Genomic DNA, 21,091 nt, shown 5'->3' with positions numbered 1-21,091 from the left:
TCATTTTACAATGTATGGTGGTGAATAAGTGTGACTTTTCATGGAAAACACAAAATTGTTTGGGTGACCCCAAACTTTTGAATGGTAGTGTGTGTATATATACATATATATACATACATATATATATATATATATATATATATATATATATATATATATATATATATATATATATATATATATATATATATAATTCTATTTTCTATTGCACCAAGAGGGGGAGGGGGGTTGTAAACCAATTTCGTTGCGCAATGCAATGTACAAGTACAATGTGTAATGACAATAAAGGTTCATTTCATTTCTGGACGGCAGTTTGTAACTTGCATCAGCTGACGCAATTTGCAGCACTTCTTGTAAAGCCTGGATTATACTTTCGCGAGTGACCGTAGCGCGCGACTCCACCCACCTCGCGCGAACCTCAGCGAACGGCGGAGGCGTTCCCACCGATGCGGCAGATGTAGGGCGTAGAACTGACCAATCACAGCGAACTGTGCGTCTTCCACGCCTCCATGTTTTGTTTGTAAAAACTAAAAACTGCGTGGACAACGATGGCTGAAAGCCAAACCGAAGAGCTGGTAAAGAAGAGGAAATCCACCTCTGTAATCTGAAATTGATTCGGATTTTCTTCCACTGACCAAGACCAAACTTCAGCGATATGTAAGGTATGCAAAGAAGACATGAATAGGTCCGATGCCAGTACAACAAATGTATTAAATCACTTGAGACGTAGACATCCCAAGTAATGTGCCGAAAGTGAAACTATGCGGGCAGCGGGGGCAGCCATCTCACAAGTGACCATAGCGCGTGACTCCGCCACACCTCGCGCGAACGATATGTGGTAGTATAAAGAAACATCCCTCAAAAACAGGGGAAGGAACATTTACTTGACGAATTTTAATGTTGCTTTGTGTTTCAGGTTTGAAATGTGCTGGAATTTAGGCTAAGTAGCCTACTTGAAAATGCTTGAAATTGAAACTACTTCGTTTCACAACAAATAGCTGTCTGACTGAACAGTTCTCCTGTATTACATTAACAAATACGAGCCTCTTGTAATCCCAGGATGAAACATGAGAGAACGTGAAGATGTTAAAATTGGGCGTTTTGAAAATAAACCACCATTAAATAATGTGATAAAAAGCGAATTATATCGAATCATTTCGACTATATGTATAAATATTTAACTTTAAGTTTAACGTGCTGGGAAATATTTAGTGCAATAGTGCACTTTAACAGTGTAACGAACTGCGTGACGCAGAGCAGGGAGGCGGATACAAATGCTGAGGAGAGCGAGATTTATTGAATGGAATTCCAAAGGCAGAGTCGTAATAACGGGCAGGGGTCATAACAGGTAGGCAGTCCGAACATGAAATATCAACGGGCATGGTGGCACAAAGAACAAAACAAGGCAGGGGAAACAAAGACTAGGCTGAACTTACTTACGACAAAGACTAAACAGAAACAGTTAAATCCACTAGAGCACGAACAAGGTAAGAGAACAAACAGGTAAGTAGCACAAATTAACCGATACCGACATGGGAGACACGGGGACTATAAATACATTGAACTAGACTACAAACAGGCAGGGTTGCCAGGTCTTACAAAAATATCCCGCACAAAGTCAGTGTAAAACCCGCCCTTCAGCAGCCTAAACTAGCCCAAAGCCCAAAGTAGTTGGGGGGGGGGGGGGTGGCGAGTGTAAGTTGTCAACGAGGGTGGAGGGGGGTGGCGAGTGTTTAAAATGGAGACAAATTAAGTATTATATCGCGATTGATTCTTTGTGTTGACTTGTAACCCCCGTGGTGGCCCAACTCAAAAGTACCGCACCCCGCGAACCCAGAATTTTTACCCGCGGCTGGATTTTCAAACAAGCCCAATTTGGCGTGAAAACCGCAAACCTGGCAACTATGGAAACAGGTGAAGACAATAACGACATGGGCGTGGCAGACATGGGGAAACCATAGAAACACACAACAAGGCGGGCTCAAGGAGCAGGGAACAACAGACACGAGGAACAGGGAAACCGGAGTGACAGCTAGGAGAGGGGGGCGTAGCCCTACGTGACAAACAGTGTCAAGTGTATTGTTTACATTTTTTGTTTACAATGTTTGCACATGGAAAATTGCAATATCATTCATTTAAATCTGCTTAAAAAGAAAGCTTTGTAGCCCCAAATTATTATTATTTTTTTTTGGATGGAAGATTTTGATAAAAAATCGAAATCGTGTTATTATGAAAAAAATCGTGATACTATTTTTTTCCCATATCGCCCACCCCTATTATTACGTTAAAATAAAAACATGTGAGTCTTTCACACTGATTTAGTCTCAGCATTATGTTTTCAGTTACACACACTTTACAGACATGAGCAGAGCTCACATTCATAACAAATAAGAAATCAACATGTCATTCATATGTCTGTCCACAACATTCACTAATTCTTTTTAGTGGGAGAACAACTCACAAAAACCACCAGAGAACATCAAACACAACCCTGTAGTGTAAAGACTTCTCACTCACCTGAGTTGGGAGATGTAGGACAGACACTGAAGGAAACTCCTCACTTCACTCTCTTCATCTGACCAGCCTCTCAGCTCTACTGGTTTCTTCACTGTTTGGAGTTTCAGCACTTCTAGGAAGAGGGAGGTCTTTCTCTCTGAGAGGTCTATGTTCCAGACTGCAGGAATTGACTGGTAAACTGGCTGTAATGCTGGAAGGAGACTCCTGTCTGTTTGAGTCTCATAGTCTTTCACATGTGAGTACAGATGCAGCAGGAAATCACACTGTTCTTCAGGTGTCTTCAACAATGGCCAAATCAGTGTGTCTATAGTGGTCTTGACTGTGTTTATTTGATGTAGAGCTGCTTGTAAACACAGATTCACTAAGAACACTCTCTGTTCTGTGTTGGTTTTATAAGGGAAGGTTTCATGTCTGCACACTGATGATAAAAGCTGCAGTGTTTTCTCTCCTCTCTCTTTCTCACACTCTGCTGCTTCATGAAGGAGACGCACAAGAAACTTGATGATGATGTCAGAGAAGACAGTGTGGCCAAAACTATAACAACAACACACAGAAGGTCAATGGGACATTCAGTCATAAACTCCACATTATCGTATTACATCACAATATATAAAAGACAGAAATACATGCATGAATAATAATTTAAATATTGTAAAGTGGATGACGGCCATATTTAAAAGTTAAACTTGATTTCTATGCAGTCACATATAAGGACATTCACTTAAGGGCCATCTCATAGAATATAACATTAATCATAGAAGTGTGTAGAATGCAAAATAATTGTTAGATTAGAAATGTTTAATTTAAAAGTAAATGATTATGCCACATTTTCGTAAATATTAGAACACATTTCAATCCAAGATCCTTTACTTTCTCTGTATTGTTAAGGACTTCTGGGATGTTCAAGTGTTAATCTGCACTCTCAGGTTCTCTCTGTGTACATATACAGGGGTCACATCCCTTCATTACACCATATTCATCTATCAGCACTGGAATAACATTTAATATGGTGTCAATTATGATTTTTTGTGGGTAGGCAAGTAAAAATTAAGAAAAATTGTCATTATTCAATATTCTGCACATATTTACCTGAGCTGGGAGATGTAGGGCAGACACTGAAGGAAACTCCTCACTTCACTCTCTTCATCTGACCAGCCTCTCAGCTCTACTGGTTTCTTCACTGTTTGGAGTTTCAGCACTTCTAGGAAGAGGGAGGTCTTTCTCTCTGAGAGGTCTATGTTCCAGACTGCAGGAGCTGACTGGTAAACTGGCTGTAATGCTGGAAGAACACTCCTGCCTGTTTGAGTCTCATAGTCCCTCACATGTGAGTACAGATCCAGCAGGAAATCACACTGAGAAGATTTAATGGGCACGTCATCTCCAAAAGGGAAGTTTGTGTAGCTGCACACAGATGTCAGCAGCTTAGTGAAACTCTCTCCTGTAGCTGCATCACACTCTGCTGCTGTAACAATCAGCTTCAGCAGAAACTCCACTGCAGATCTTCTCTGTTCTTCATAATCAAACCTGTTGGAAAAGAGTTCACAGACAACACAGAATTAGTAGATACAATCAGTAGAAATCAGTAGACATAACAGATTAATTTGTACAGTTTGCTGTAAACAGACCATCTGTTTTTATTATAATGAAACCTGTTGGAATACATAGTCATACAAAATACAATAAGCAGAAATACAAAGTAATAACAGGGACACTCAAATGACATAATTTGGTCAGATAGTCGATGTCTATTACAGTGTCCACACCCTCTATTACTTTTCTTTGCTTCTGTGTTGTTTTTCTCTATGTGTTTGTGGACTAGGACAGACAGAACAAAAACTCCTACAAAGTAAACACACCACATTGTCATCATGTTTTACAGGTCTGAGCACTGCTCACATTCAGAACAGATGACAAAGCAACATTTCATTCATTTACAGTCAGCAAACTCTCTCATCCAAATAACTTACAATAACAATTTACAGTGAGTGTAGTGTGAGGAGTCAAGGGGGAATCAACCACTACGCTAAACTCTACACTAAATAAAGACGACCCAACTCACAACCTTTAATGAAAAACTCAGTATAAACATTACACCTGCTTCTCACTCACCTGAGCTGGGAGATGTAGGGCAGACACTGAAGGAAACTCCTCACTTCACTCTCTTCATCTGACCAGCCTCTCAGCAATACTGGTTTCTTCACTGTTTGGAGTTTCAGCACTTCTAGGAAGAGGGAGGTCTTTCTCTCTGAGAGGTCTATGTTCCAGACTGCAGGAGCTGACTGGTAAACTGTCTGTAATGCTGGAAGGAAACTCCTGCCTGTCTGAGTCTCATAGTCCTTCACACGTGAGTACAGATCCAGCAGGAAATCACACTGATGATTAGTTATATCTACAGGGAAGTTTGTGTAGCTGCACACAGATGTCAGCAGCTTAGTGAAACTCTCTCCTGTAGCTGCATCACACTCTGCTGCTGTAACAATCAGCTTCAGCAGAAACTCCACTGTAGATCTTCTCTGTTCTTTATTATAAAGAACATGATACTCAAACCTGTTGGAATAGAGAGTTCACAGAATTACTAGATACAATCAGAAAAAATCATCAGACATAACAGATTAATTTGTACAGTTTGCTGTAAACAGACCATTTCCAGTACAGTAACACCACCACTAGTCTGAACGCTGGTTCATGTCTCCTCTAAACACACAGACATGCCTGCATGTGTTTGTGGGTAATGAGAGACGCAGCATAACAGACCAAAGAAACCTTGAGTGTAACACAAGAAATTCACCACAACCATATAGAATTTCACATGATATATTATCTCCCCCCACTACTGATAACACACTCCACTCACCACCACTATTGATAGACCAGTAAACCCCCCCCCCCCCACTACAGATAGACTACTCCACTCACCCCCCCTCACTATTGATAGACAACTCCACTCACCCCCCCACTACTGATAGACCACTCAACTCACCCCCCCACTACTGATAACACTCCACTCACCCCCCGTCACTACTGAGAGAACATTCCACACATACCCCTTCACCTCCTTGTGAGTTCTATCCTCTATATTCAGGATCTTCTATGAGTCTGTGGTGGTGAGTTCTATCCTCTATATTCAGGATCTTCTGTGAGTCTGTGGTGGTGAGTTCTATCCTCTATGTTCAGGATCTTCTATGAGTGTGTGGTGGTGAGTTCTATCCTCTATGTTCAGGATCTTCTATGAGTCTGTGGTGGTGAGTTCTGTCCTCTATGTTCAGGATCTTCTATGAGTCTGTGGTGGTGAGTTCTGTCCTCTATGTTCAGGATCTTCTATGAGTATGATGGAAGTGTCAGAGAGGAGGACACTGTCTAAGCTGCAGGCCATTATGGACAATGTCTCCCACCCACTCTACAACAGACTGGTGGTGAGACACAGAAGCACATTAAGTGCAAGACTCATTCAACCACAATGCACCAGAGTGCCACAGGAGGTCATTTCTACCTATGTATGAAGATCATGGTGCAGTCATGGTCTGGTGGTTAGGGAACCGTTCTTGCAGCCCCCCTTGATTCCCAGGCCCTAGGCCTTGAATAAAATACACTTGAGCAAGGCACTTAAGCCCAACTGCTCCCCTTGCATGGACCTAGAGTACCACATCCCCCTAGTGGTGACTTGTGTGCACTTTTGTAAGTCGCTCTGAATAAGAACTTCTGCTAAAGGCCCTAAAATGTAAAGATCAGTAACTGGACTATATCACCACATTTCCACATATATAGATCAGTGACTGGGCTGTATCACCACTCTCCACATATATAGATCAATAACTGGGCTGTATCACCACAGTTACACATATATAGATCAATAACTGGGCTGTATCACCACAGCTCCACATATATAGATCAGTAACTGGGCTGTATCATCACTCTACACATATATAGATCAGTAACTGGGCTGTATCATCACAGCTCCACATATATAGATCAGTAACTGGGCTGTATCACCACAGCTCCACATATATAGATCAGTAACTGGGCTGTATCATCACATCTCCACATATATAGATCAATAACTGGGCTGTATCATCACAGCTCCACATATATAGATCAATAACTGGGCTGTATCATCACAGCTCCACATATATAGATCAGTACCTGGGCTGTATCACCACAACTGCACATATATAGATCAGTAACTGGGCTGTATCACCACAGCTCCACATATATAGATCAGTAACTGGGCTGTATCACCACAGCTCCACATATATAGATCAGTAACTGGGCTGTATCACCACTCTACACATATATAGATCAATAACTGGGCTGTATCACCACAGCTCCACATATAAAGATCAGTAACTGGGCTGTATCACCACTCTACACATATATAGATCAGTAACTGGGCTGTATCACCACAGCTCCACATATAAATATCAGTAACTGGGCTGTATCACCACTCTACACATATATAGATCAGTAACTGGGCTGTATCACCACAACTCCACATATATAGATCAGTAACTGGGCTGTATCACCACAGCTCCACATATATAGATCAGTAACTGGGCTGTATCACCACAACTCCACATATATAGATCAGTAACTGGGCTGTATCATCACTCTCCACATATACAGATCAGTAACTGGACTGTATCATCACAGCTCCACATATATAGATCAGTAACTGGGCTGTATCATCACTCTACACATATATATATCAGTAACTGGGCTGTATCACCACTCTACACATATATAGATCAGTAACTGGGCTGTATCACCACAGCTTCACATATATAGATCAGTAACTGGACTGTATCATCACAGCTCCACATATATAGATCAGTAACTGGGCTGTATCACCACTCTACACATATATATATCAGTAACTGGGCTGTATCACCACTCTACACATATATAGATCAGTAACTGGGCTGTATCATCACAGCCCCACATATATAGATCAGTAACCGGGCTGTATCACCACTCTACACATATATAGATCAGTAACTGGGCTGTATCACCACAACTCCACATATATAGATCAGTAAATGGGCTGTATCACCACAGCTCCACATATATAGATCAGTAACTGGGCTGTATCACCACAGCTCCACATATATAGATCAGTACCTGGGCTGTATCGCCACATCTCCACATATATAGATCAATAACTGGGCTGTATCACCACAGCTCCACATATATAGATCAATAACTGGGCTGTATCATCACAGCTCCACATATATAGATCAGTACCTGGGCTGTATCACCACAACTGCACATATATAGATCAGTAACTGGGCTGTATCACCACAGCTCCACATATATAGATCAGTAACTGGGCTGTATCATCACATCTCCACATATATAGATCAATAACTGGGCTGTATCATCACAGCTCCACATATATAGATCAGTACCTGGGCTGTATCACCACAACTGCACATATATAGATCAGTAACTGGGCTGTATCACCACAGCTCCACATATATAGATCAGTAACTGGGCTGTATCACCACAGCTCCACATATATAGATCAGTAACTGGGCTGTATCACCACTCTACACATATATAGATCAGTAACTGGGCTGTATCATCACATCTCCACATATGTAGATCAGTAACTGGGCTGTATCATCACAGCTCCACATATATAGATCAGTAACTGGGCTGTATCATCACTCTACACATATATAGATCAGTAACTGGGCTGTATCACCACTCTACACATATATAGATCAATAACTGGGCTGTATCACCACAGCTCCACATATATAGATCAGTAACTGGACTGTATCATCACAGCCCCACATATATAGATCAGTAACCGGGCTGTATCACCACAGCTCCACATATATAGATCAGTAACTGGGCTGTATCATCACAGCTCCACATATATAGATCAGTAACTGGGCTGTATCACCACTCTACACATATATAGATCAGTAACTGGGCTGTATCACCACAACTCCACATATATAGATCAGTAAATGGGCTGTATCACCACAGCTCCACATATATAGATCAGTAACTGGGCTGTATCACCACAGCTCCACATATATAGATCAGTACCTGGGCTGTATCCCCACAACTCCACATATATAGATCAGTAACTGGGCTGTATCATCACTCTACACATATATAGATCAGTAACTGGGCTGTATCACCACAGCTCCACATATATAGATCAGTAACTGGGCTGTATCACCACAGTTCCACATATATAGATCAGTAACTGGGCTGTATCACCACAACTCCACATATATAGATCAGTAACTGGGCTGTATAACCACAGCTACACATATATAGATCAGTAACTGGGCTGTATCATCACATCTCCACATATATAGATCAATAACTGGGCTGTATCATCACAGCTCCACATATATAGATCAGTACCTGGGCTGTATCACCACAACTGCACATATATAGATCAGTAACTGGGCTGTATCACCACAGCTCCACATATATAGATCAGTAACTGGGCTGTATCACCACAGCTCCACATATATAGATCAGTACCTGGGCTGTATCACCACAACTGCACATATATAGATCAGTAACTGGGCTGTATCACCACAGCTCCACATATATAGATCAGTAACTGGGCTGTATCACCACAGCTCCACATATATAGATCAGTAACTGGGCTGTATCACCACAGTTACACATATATAGATCAGTAACTGGGCTGTATCACCACAGCTCCACATATATAGATCAGTAACTGGGCTGTATCACCACATCTCCACATATATAGATCAGTAACTGGGCTGTATCACCACTCTACACATATATAGATCAGTAACTGGGCTGTATCACCACATATATAGATCAGTACCTGGGCTGTATCATCACTCTACACATATATAGATCAATAACTGGGCTGTATCACCACAACTCCACATATATAGATCAGTAACTGGGCTGTATCATTACAGCTCTACATATATAGATCAGTAACAGGGCTGTATCACCCCAGCTCCACATATATAGATCAGTAACTGGGCTGTATCACCACAGCTCCACATATATAGATCAGTAACTGGACTGTATCATCACAGCTCCACATATATAGATCAGTACCTGGGCTGTATCATCACAGCTCCACATATATAGATCAGTAACTGGGCTGTATCATCACTCTACACATATATAGATCAGTAACTGGGCTGTATCACCACAGCTCCACATATATAGATCAGTAACTGGGCTGTATCATCACATCTCCACATATATAGATCAATAACTGGGCTGTATCATCACAGCTCCACATATATAGATCAGTACCTGGGCTGTATCACCACTCTACACATATATAGATCAGTAACTGGGCTGTATCACCACAGCTCCACATATATAGATCAGTACCTGGGCTGTATCACCACATCTCCACATATATAGATCAGTAACTGGGCTGTATCACCACTCTACACATATATAGATCAATAACTGGGCTGTATCGCCACATCTCCACATATATAGATCAATAACTGGGCTGTATCACCACAGTTACACATATATATAGATCAGTAACTGGGCTGTATCACCACTCTACACATATATAGATCAATAACTGGGCTGTATCATCACAGCTCCACATATATAGATCAGTAACTGGGCTGTATTATCACAACTCCACATATATAGATCAGTAACTGGACTGTATCACCACAGCTCCACATAAGTATATCAGTAACCGGGCTGCATAATTACAGCTCTCATCCAGAGCCAAGACCAAAAAGTAAAAACTGCTTTGTTTGGCTACTGAATGTCCAAATTCCCCTCAATCTGTTTTGTTGAGGTTCACCTGAAGAGGGGCACATGTGCAAACACTTCCCTTTTCTCAGGACAAATTTATACCGCAAAGACCACTCCCCATTGGACAAACTCCTCATCAGAGAATGTCTTACTGTTTCTTGCAGTGTTGTGATATCACACAGCTGGTCCTGACTGCTGCATCCCTGGATGAGTGCAGCTCTGTAAAAACTCCTTAATGCCTTTGCAGTTTAATCAATCTTCAGATGCCCGTGCCGGTTCTGTATCAGTCTAGTTCTTGTATTTCTCTGCATGTTTACTCTCGTAATAGTGATTCAAATTGTAATTCTTCAACACAGCTAAATGTTCTTTGCAAACTAAGCACACAGCTTTACAGTTTTTATTCAGTAAATTAATATTCAGAAGTCCATTCCTTGTTAAAAACTGCATTCTGTATCAATCATTCCTTTTTAGTTAGTGGACATATAGAGCTAAGAGCTCATTTTTTAAAGCTGTCTAACACATTCACCAACACATTTTGAGTGATGGTGCATGAGTGAACTGACTAGACAGACACAAATGTAAATATAGCCGCAAGCGGCGATTGGCGGGTTCACACACCAATAGGCATTTTGGCCTCAATAGGCAAAAGGAAGCCCAAAAGGTCCTTTAGACCTAAAAGTGAAAAAAAGCTGTTTGGGTTTGGCCAGTGTGTGCTCTACAGATGTAGAGTGTGATGACATCTGCGTGTGTCAGAAAGGGAGACACAAAAATAGCACATCTGGCTAGAGCTGCATCTATGTGAACAGTATAGGAAGGCCTGCACTTGCCTATACATGATTGGGCCTCTATATTACTGACAGAGAGAGATTGAGGGAGCCAGAGACTATGCTTTGTTATTTCACTCCTTGTACACGTAGCACGCCTAACATGACTGCCTGTGTATTCAAAGTATGAATGTAGTCTGCAAAGCCTGGCATGACTGACATGACTGGCATTACTGACATAACTGATATGACTGGCATGACTGGAATGACATCACTGGCATGACGAACAAAATTAACATGACTGACATGACTGACATAACTGGCATGACTGTAATGATTTGAAGATTTGACTGACATGACTGGACTGACATGACTGATATGACTGGACTGAAATGATTGGCATGACATGACTTACATGACTGGCAGAACATGACTGGCATGACTGGCATCACTGACATGACTGATATAACTGACATGACTGGACTGGCATGTCTGATATGACTGACATCACTGGTATGACTGACATATACTATACATATACTATAGATATGCATACAAACTATACATACATTTAGGTAGAAGTGTGTGTGTGTGTGTGTGTGTGTGTGTGTGTGTGTGGTAGTATATGTATTCAAACTATGACAACATATACTAATACATACATACATAAGTATACATAGAAACTATACATACATATAGGTATAAAGGTGTGTGTGTCTGTGTGTTTGTGTGAGAGAGAGACAAAAAAGAAGCCAAATATCAGTTTGTATGAGCATGTGTTAGTCACTGAGATATGGGTGGGTATGGCTAGGGAAGTGTCATTGTGAATGCTATAGGAAGGCCTGCTTGCGCCTGTATGTGTGTGTGCCTGGTTAATAGACACAGAGAGATCTAGGTAGCCAGAGCAATGTTTACTTAGGGCACAGAGATGGGAGGGGGAATGTGGGTGAGAGTGTGAGAGAGACTGAGTGTGTGAGTTTCAGCTTACGTGCGTGTGAGAAGGAGAAGGTGACAGAGGGACTTTACATGCATTTTTATGCATTGTATATAATACTGCATTGTAAATCCATACGATAACCGATTTAGATGAAACTTGACAAGTTTGTTCAGGATGGGATTCTGAATGGGCTTGTGCATTTTGGTCAGAATTGGATAAAATATGAAAGAGCTTCAAGAATATGAATATTATATGTATCGATGCTGTCCGTAAAAAAATATTTAGCAGGTATAAGTGTCCTAAAATCCAAAATCTTTGGATTGTTTTTTGATTTCACACTCTGTAGAGTATTATAAGACTTTGCTTGACATGATAGTATGAAAATCCTAGGAGGAGTATGAAAAGTGATGATTTCAAACTATTAATAACTGTAAATAAACTGTGCATTTTTTAATAGGACATGTAATGGGAAAGTTGTTCGCACTACTGCAAGGAATCAAAAGAGTCTAATTGCATGTTCCCAAGTGGAATTATGTAGGGGATATACTTGCTTTATTTGCAATAGCGCCCCCCAGTGGCCAATCGACACCCGGCTGGATTATGTCATAGGGGGTGTGCACTTGTCCACACCCAAGAGGTTTCGTGCAGATCGACCAATGGTAAGCCTGTCAAACGCGTGCCGATCACTGATTGGCCGATTACGTCAGCCATTTTGGAAGTATGGCATGTCTGCTTTAGGACCTGGTTCCCAGAGGCCCATAGATGATGTCTGCCAAGTTTCATGTGGATCGGCCAATCTGAGTGCATGGGGCAAATTTTTGCATGTTATAGCGCCCCCTAGCAGGTGAGGTATGGCAACCTCTGCGAGCTGCCCCAGACCCTCAGAGGGAAGCTGTCTGTGAAGTGTCATCTCATTGCATGCAAGTTTTCTGCAGTTAGAGCTTCATATGCGCAAAATTTACTATTGAGTTTACACCCTCTCATTTGATTGGCTTATACTGACTAGGTAGTGATGAAATTTGCATTTTTGCTGGATAGATTTTAAAGTTCAGACTCTTCTGAACGTTTTGATACCACATATGTGCATGTATGTGAAAAATCCAGGGACAAGTTTGGGCTCAAAGATGTGTGCGATTTTGCACATTATGCAAATTAACTCGAAATCTAAGTGGGCGGAGCTAAAGGGTCCTTGAGGCTTTTTTGTTTGGTTTGAGCCAAGGAATCCATCAGAAGTGGAATTTCGTTTCTATGACCTACGGTGTAGGAGATATGGACCAAAACACAAAATGCTGCGCTATAGCGCCACCATCAGGCCAATGTGGGTCATTGTCTGGGTTTCCCTCATTGCACCTCTGGTGCACCTGTCTGCCAAGTTTGGTGTTTCTGGGCCTTACGGTCTAGGCTGCAGTATGCGTTTTACAGCCTGAAAAATAATAATAATAAGAATATAGCCGCAAGCGGCGATTGGCGGGTTCACACACCAATAGGCATTTTGGCCTCAATAGGCAAAAGGAAGCCCAAAAGGTCCTTTAGACCTAAAAGTGAAAAGAAGCTGTTTGGGTTTGGCCAGTGTGTGCTCTACAGATAGAGTGTGATGACATCTGCGTGTGTCAGAAAGGGAGACACAAAAATAGCACATCTGGCTAGGGCTGCATCTATGTGAACAGTAAAGGAAGGCCTGCACTTGTCTATACATGATTGGGCCTGTATATTACTGACAGAGAGAGATTGAGGGAGCCAGAGACTATGTTTTGTTATTTCACTCCTTGTACACCTAGCACGCCTAACATGACTGCCCGTGTATTCAAAGTATGAATGTAGTCTGCAAAGCCTGGCATTACATGACTGACATGACTGGCATGACTGACATAACTGGCATGACTGTAATGATTTGATGATTTGACTGACATGACTGATATGACTGGACTGAAATGATTGGCATGACATGATTTACATGACTGGCATGACTGACATGACTGATGTAACTGACATGACTGGCATTTCTGATATGACTGACATCACTGGCATGACTGACATATACTATACATATACTATAGATATGCATGCAAACTTTACATACATTTAGGTAGAAGTGTGTGTGTGTGTGTGTGTGTGTGTGTGTGTGTGGTAGTGTATGTACTCAAACTATGACAATACATACATATAGGTATAAAGGTGTGTGTGTCTGTGTGTTTGTGTGAGAGAGAGACAAAAAAGAAGCCAAATATCAGTTTGTATGAGCATGTGTTAGTCACTGAGATATGGGTGGGTATGGCTAGGGAAGTGTCATTGTGAATGCTATAGGAAGGCCTGCTTGTGCCTGTATGTGTGTGTGCCTGGTTAATAGACACAGAGAGATCTAGGTAGCCAGAGCAATGTTTACTTAGGGCACAGAGATGGGAGGGGGAATGTGGGTGAGAGTGTGAGAGAGACTGAGTGTGTGAGTTTCAGCTTGCGTGCGTGTGAGAAGGAGAAGGTGACAGAGGGACTTTACATGCATTCTTATGCATTGTATATAATACTGCACTGTAGAGCCATACGATAACCGATTTAGATGAAACTTGACAAATTTGTTCAGGATGGGATTCTGAATGGGCTTGTGCATTTTGGTCAGAATTGGGTAAAATATGAAAGAGCTTTAAGAATATGAATATTATATGTATCGATGCTGTCCATAAAAAAAATATTTAGCAGGTATAAGTGTCCTCAAATTCAAAATCTTTGGATTGTTTTTTGATTTCACACTCTGTAGAGTATTATAAGACTTTGCTTGACATGATAGTATGAAAATCCTAGGAGGAGTATGAAAAATGATGATTTCAAACTATTATTAACTGTAAATAAACTGTGCATTTTTTAATAGGACATGTAATGGGAAAGTTGTTCGCACTACTGCAAGGAATCAAAAGAGTCCAATTGCATGTTCCCAAGTGGAATTATGTAGGGGATACACTTGCTTTTTTTGCAATAGCGCCCCCCAGTGGCCAATCGACACCCGGCTGGATTATGTCATAGGGGGCGTGCACTTGTCCACACCCAAGAGGTTTCGTGCAGATCGACCAATGGTAAGCCTGTCAAACGCGTGCCGATCACTGATTGGCCGATTACATCAGCCATTTTGGAAGTATGGCATGTCTGCTTTAGGACCTGGTTTCCAGAGGCCCATAGATGATGTCTGCCAAGTTTCATGTGGATCAGCCAATCTGAGTGCATGGGGCAAATTTTTGCATGTTATAGCGCCCCCTAGCAGGTGAGGTATGGCAACCTCTGCGAGCTGCCCCAGACCCTCACAGGGAAGCTGTCTGTGAAGTGCCATCTCATTACATGCAAGTTTTCTTAAGTTAGAGCTCCATATGCGCAAAATTTACTATTGAATTTACGCCCCCTCATTTGATTGGCTTATACTGACTAGGTAGTGAAGAAATTAGCATTTTTGTTGGATACATTTTAAAGTTCAGACTCTTCTGAACGTTTTGATACCACATATGTGCATGTATGTGAAAAATCCAGGGACTAGTTCGCGCTCAAAGATGTGTGTGATTTTGCACATTATGCAAATTAACTCGAAATCTAAGTGGGCGGAGCTAAAGGGTCCTAGAGGCTTTTTTGTTTGGTTTGAGCCAAGGAATGCATAGGAACTGGAATTTTGGTTCTAGGACCTACGGTGTAGGAGATATGGACAAAAAGTCAATATGGTCTGCTATAGCGCCACCATCAGGCCAATTTGGGGTCCCTGTATGGGAATCTGGTCCTTGAAGGTAACTGAACCTTTTTGCCAAGATTGGGTTTTCTAGGCATTACGGTCTAGGCTGCACGATGCATTTTATGTCAAAAAATGGGCAAAAGAATAAGAAAAAATATAGCCGCAAGCGGCAATTACGGGGTCCAAGCTGAGGTTTGGCAAGATTTGCGCACCCACTGGTACATCATGTAAAGGTATATGAAATGTACATGAAAGTATATGAAGCACGTTCGTGAATGAAGTACCTGCTCAAAAAACAGAATCTAAATTGCAGCTTTTTAAACTTATGGTGGAATACTGCCCAACGTGGGATTCGAACCCCCGTTGTCCACGTGCATTGTGGCTGGGAGCACATTGCTCTACCCATTGAGCTAATGGGTCTGACTGGAGTAGGCTCAACTCTAACTCTTTTGAGGAAAAGAATGACCTTTGATCTGCATGCATGTTCTGCATAGAAAATGAAAATATTCACAGTACAACTATTTATGGATGGATTTGGCACAAACTTGGCAGATATCACCTCAGTGGTCTTCTGAATGTGTCTGTCCATTTTCATAACAATCAGACATTATATAGGGGAGTTTTTGAAATATGCAGTTCATATGTCATGACGGTACCATTGTGATGCATATGAAAAATATTAAATTGCAAGAATCTTAGAATTTGTTCCACCAGTTTTGTATTTCACATGCTGCTGGATATTATAATATGTGATTTGAGGTGATGGAGTGAAAATCCTAGGACTAGTATGAAAAGTGTAAATTATATGTATTGGATTATACACAAAAATCTGTACTTTTTTGCAAAGCACTTGCAATTACAAAGTTGTTAGTGATTTTGCATAGAATCATATGAGATCATGATTGTCCTTCTACATGAAAGCATGGAGGGCAGGAGAGTTTTTTGGCCGTTATAGCGCCACCTAGGTGTGCATGTCTGCCAAAATGTATGTGCAGGTCTAGACACCCAATAGGTACATGTATGTGAAATTTGGTATGAATACGTGAAAGAATGCCTGAGATATAGCCGAATATGTGGATTTTTGGCGAAGGAATTTTCTACGCTTGACTTGTGATGCATGTGGCCACGCCCATGTGCAGAAATGTGCACTTTGGCTCCATAACAATTAAAGTTCAGACTCTTCTGAGCGCCTGGATATCACATATGTGCATGTATGTGAAAAATCCAGGGACTAGTACGCGCTCAAAAATGTGTGTGTATTTGCATATTATGCAAATTAGCTCGAAATCTAAGGGGCGGAGCATATGGCCACAATTTTATTTTTTGTAGAATGGAACATGGCCGATCAGATGCAATTGGAATTTTTTGTTTACGACATACGGTGTAGGCGTGAAAATTTTTTGCGCGTTTGTGTGCGCTATAGCGCCACCTATAGGCGTATATGGCTGGCGTTGGGTGCCTGAGTAGCGGAGGTGTCCTTGACCAGTTGGCCAAAGGAGAAGTCTGTACGACTTACGGTTTAGGCTGCACGATGCGTTTTAGGGCAGAAAAAGAAGAATAATAATAATCGGAACAAATACAATAGGGTTCCAGCACCGCTGGTGCTTGGACCCCTAATAAGAAAAATACCAGCAATTACAATAGGGTTCCCACACTATGTGTGTGTGAACCCTAAAAAACTCGAGCAATTACAATAGGGTTCCCACACTATGTGTGTGAACCCTAACAAAACAGCTGCCATCAAAATAATAGCAGTAAAGTTTAATTTCATGCAATAATCACAGTGCACTAGGTCTTATAGTCACACATTTACTTTTGACTTCTAAAGTATCAGTGATCTCACGTGCGCCGGTCAGAGAGAGTCAGAGAGACGGATGTGGCAATGTCCATGTCTGCTATATACGGTACACTCCATATTCATAATCACAGCCACTGCTACTTTACTGTATTTTAAAGAATTTAAGTTAGTGTACATATTGCAAATATCTTTTTATTGGAGAGTATTTAAATAATTGTTCCTTCTTTTACATCGTGGCATCTCCTCCCTTACTCACAATGTGGGCGTATCGTAACAGAGTTCAGGCAACACGCTTCATGGAGAGTTACACTAACAAACAGCAAAGCATGCAAAACAACTATTGTACACCTTTTTGTGATTCAATTTACATGTCAACAAACACATCCATTGTCCTGGACAGTTGTATATTTTTGTACAGAGCTACAAAAGGCCAACGACAGGTATAACCAACAAAGCTATATTTGTTAAATCCTGTACGAATGTGTAAGCCTGATTATTGCTCAAATTCATACCAACTACAAATCAAGATTCCATTCACATATCTAATCTTCACCATCTGCTGATCACTCACAGTGACACGCACAAAAACAAAGACAATGGCCAAACTCTCAACCTTGAAGGAAAAAACCTGATTTTAAACATTATACCTGTAGTACATATAAAAGCTTCTCACTCACCTGAGGTGTGAGATGTAGGGTAGACACTGAAGGAAACTCCTCAATTCACTCTCTTCATATGACCAGCCTCTCAGCTTTACTGGTTTCTTCACTGTTTGGAGTTTTAGCACTCGTATAAAAATGGAGGCCTTTCTCTCCGAGAGGTTTATGCACCATTCTGGAATGTGGTATAGACATATTCACAGTTTTAAAGACTAAAGTTGTGAATTTATCATTATCATTATCTATTACTAGAGGTTAAACTCACTGTCTACAGGGATCACTGCTTCCTCACTGGGTCTGCTGGTGTCTCCCTCCCCATAGACAGCAGAGACTCTGACTCTGTAGCAGGTGCTGTAGGGTGGAGTTATGGTGCATTCACACTCAGGTCCCTCTGTTAGAATAGACTGCCAGTCCTCCAGACCAGCCTCCATATACTCCACCATGTGGTGGAGCACAGGGGCGTCTCCATCAGCCTTCTTCCAGGAAACAGTCAGAGACTCCTGAGTCTGTCTCATAACTGTAGGCTGTCCAGGTCTGGATCTAGGAAACGTCTGGAACTCTGTGATTCTGCTATAGTCACTCATGTTGTTAAGGTCCATTACAGCATATCTGAGCTGATACAGAGTCTCAGGTGAGAGATCCATAACCTCACATTCATCTTCAGTAGAACAGGTGACATTTTCAGTCCATTTGGGATAATAAGCGCTCACTCCTCTGCAGCTCAAAGCTCTGCACTCCACTCTCTTAATGCCTCTTTGCAGTTTTAGAGTCACACTCGTCTGTTTCACTGTGATTATTTCTGACTGTTCTGGCTCTACATCAAGTTTTACACTGGGACTAATCAAACAGCCCGATTGGTAAAGACGTATAGAAGAACCCTGAGAATGGGGCTCAGGGATTGATGCAGTGATGAATTTGATTTGCTGCACATTCTTCTCTGCTTCTTTTTTAGCCAGAAATGCATGAAGGTCAGAGAGGATTTTCTCACTGGCATCAGGAAGCCTGGATTGTAGTTGTGTATCTTGTGGTGTCATTGTGTGTAAATCAATCTGCTGCCTCAGAGTTGAGAGAAAAGGATCGTCACCCTCCAGTGAGGTGAGAGTGAAACACAAGACTCTGTCTGCCTGGGAATCTTGAATTACATTCTGTAACTCCTCCTGTGATGTCACAATGGTGATGTTATTATTTCTACATTCATTCAAAGCTTTCACTTCAGCTTCTTTGCTTTGGAGCCACTGCTGGATGTTCTGTGGACTGAATGGTGATTGTTCATTTGTTCTCAGAAGGTTTTTCAAACTCTCCTCTCCTTCCTGTCCTCTCTCTCGGATGGTCTTAATGCAGGAGGCCAGTGCTCGTCGAAATTCTGACCAGTACTGCTGTAGAAGAGAAGAAAACTGACAAAGATCTTCTCTCAAGGCTGAAAACCATGTAATAACACTAAAATTGTAGGGACTGGACATCATATCCTGTGCAGTCCTGACTGCCCTTTCAAAATGTTCCAGACTAGCCACCGAGTTGAGCAGTAAATCTTCAGTGACGTCTCTAATTAAACAGGGAGATTTTGGTTCTAGGCTCTTCAGAGGGTAGAGCCAGACTTTCAGAGGGACTGCTGACTGACCCTGTGGTTCTAACATATTTTTTTGAGAGTTATACATGCTAAATGCTGTGTCAAAGTTCACAGGGTTTTTCACATGCTCTCCATCAATGTAGATAGAACAGTCATACAGCAAACAGCTTGATTGTTCACTTTCACTGAGACTGGACAGAAGTTCGGTAGTAGAGGAGCAAGTGATCATCTTTGTGATGGTAGATCGTAATTCTGTATGTCCTTCACTGTTCTCACTGTCATTATCAAAGACAAAAAACGCCTGGGCTCCATAGAGCACAGCCACGACCACATGTGTAGCTGTGTTCTGATTGGTCGGTGAGAGAGGAACTCCTCTCTGCAGCAGTGTGTGACTGAGCATGTCCAGTCTGGTGGAGGTTCTGTAGTGCAGAGTGACTCTGTCCTGCAGCTGAGACTGAGTGGGGTGATTCAGAAAGGCAGCAGCTCCAGACACCTCCACCAGCCCTGCTACAACACTGGCTCTTAGAGGAGGGGTCAGGTCCAGAGCTCTGAGTCTCTCCTGCAGGGAGTCTCCCTCTAATATCCTCACATCTGTGTGGGGTCGAGACAGAGACAGTCTCATAGAGGACAGAGTGTCTTCATCCCACAGAAAGACATCTAAAATATAAAGAGGCCAATATCAAACAATACTAATGTATCTGAATAATGGGCAAAACATGATGTTGGATATCACAACACTGTAGAATTAACTAAATGTATAGAGTACAGGATATAAGAATACACTAATTAACTAATCAAATGTATAATAAAATACTATTACTGTAACAGACTGGGCTGGGCAGGTAGGACGCAGATGCAGCTTTCTGGAGTTTTAATAAAGGAACTACTACAAAACCAACATATGCACACAAAGAACAGAGGCGACAAGAACTGCTAACACGAAAAGACACAAGAAGCATGAACTACATGAACAAACATAACTACTCATAACTTAGAACATACGACTTGCTATTCACGACATACACCTTACAACATTCAATAACCCACAACCACAGAGACCAAACACAGGACTTGAATACATCAACTAAACAAGACACACCTGAAAGTGATAACGAGGGGCAGAGAACACGGCAGGGGTGTGAAAACAGAGACAACTAGGGAATGTCAAAATAAAAGACACTCAAACACTCAGAGAACAAAACAAAAGACCAGACTGACAGGGGGAGGCAGGACCACGTGACAATTACAATATCTGAATAAAGATTTTATCCAACATGGTGACACTGTGCAGTAAACAGAAGCAGTTTATTCTACCTGAGATGAAAGATTCACTGTGATGGTCATATAACATCCCAAGATCCAGATTACGTCCAACTGCAGCCATTTCTACAAAGCCTGAAGAC

General features: G+C 41.6%; 1 protein-coding gene across 16 annotated transcripts in view; it reads right to left on the bottom strand.

Annotated features, from left to right (window-relative positions):
* LOC143521618 (uncharacterized) overlaps nt 1-21,091 on the bottom strand; it is a 316,853-nt gene that overhangs the window by 192,800 nt on the left and 102,962 nt on the right. For 11 of the 16 annotated variants that reach the window (XM_077014689.1, XM_077014735.1, XM_077014744.1 and 8 more), the window contains 3 exons: nt 4,627-5,064; nt 3,607-4,041; nt 2,518-3,051 (listed from right to left, as the gene is read on the bottom strand). The exons of 2 other annotated variants lie outside the window; for them this stretch is intronic. In XM_077014689.1, the coding sequence (XP_076870804.1) occupies nt 2,518-3,051; nt 3,607-4,041; nt 4,627-5,064 (1,407 nt within the window). Of the gene's footprint in view, nt 1-2,517; nt 3,052-3,606; nt 4,042-4,626; nt 5,065-18,139; nt 18,297-18,386; nt 20,346-21,002; nt 21,084-21,091 lie in introns of all 16 variants that reach the window. 3 more of the 16 variants (XM_077014795.1, XM_077014805.1, XM_077014717.1) reach the window with 2 other exon arrangements.

Source organism: Brachyhypopomus gauderio, chromosome 1 (assembly GCF_052324685.1).
Source record: "Brachyhypopomus gauderio isolate BG-103 chromosome 1, BGAUD_0.2, whole genome shotgun sequence".
In the NCBI taxonomy this organism is placed as follows: domain Eukaryota; kingdom Metazoa; phylum Chordata; class Actinopteri; order Gymnotiformes; family Hypopomidae; genus Brachyhypopomus; species Brachyhypopomus gauderio.
Note: the sequence above shows the minus strand (reverse complement) of the source record. Positions and strands in the feature narration are given on the sequence as shown.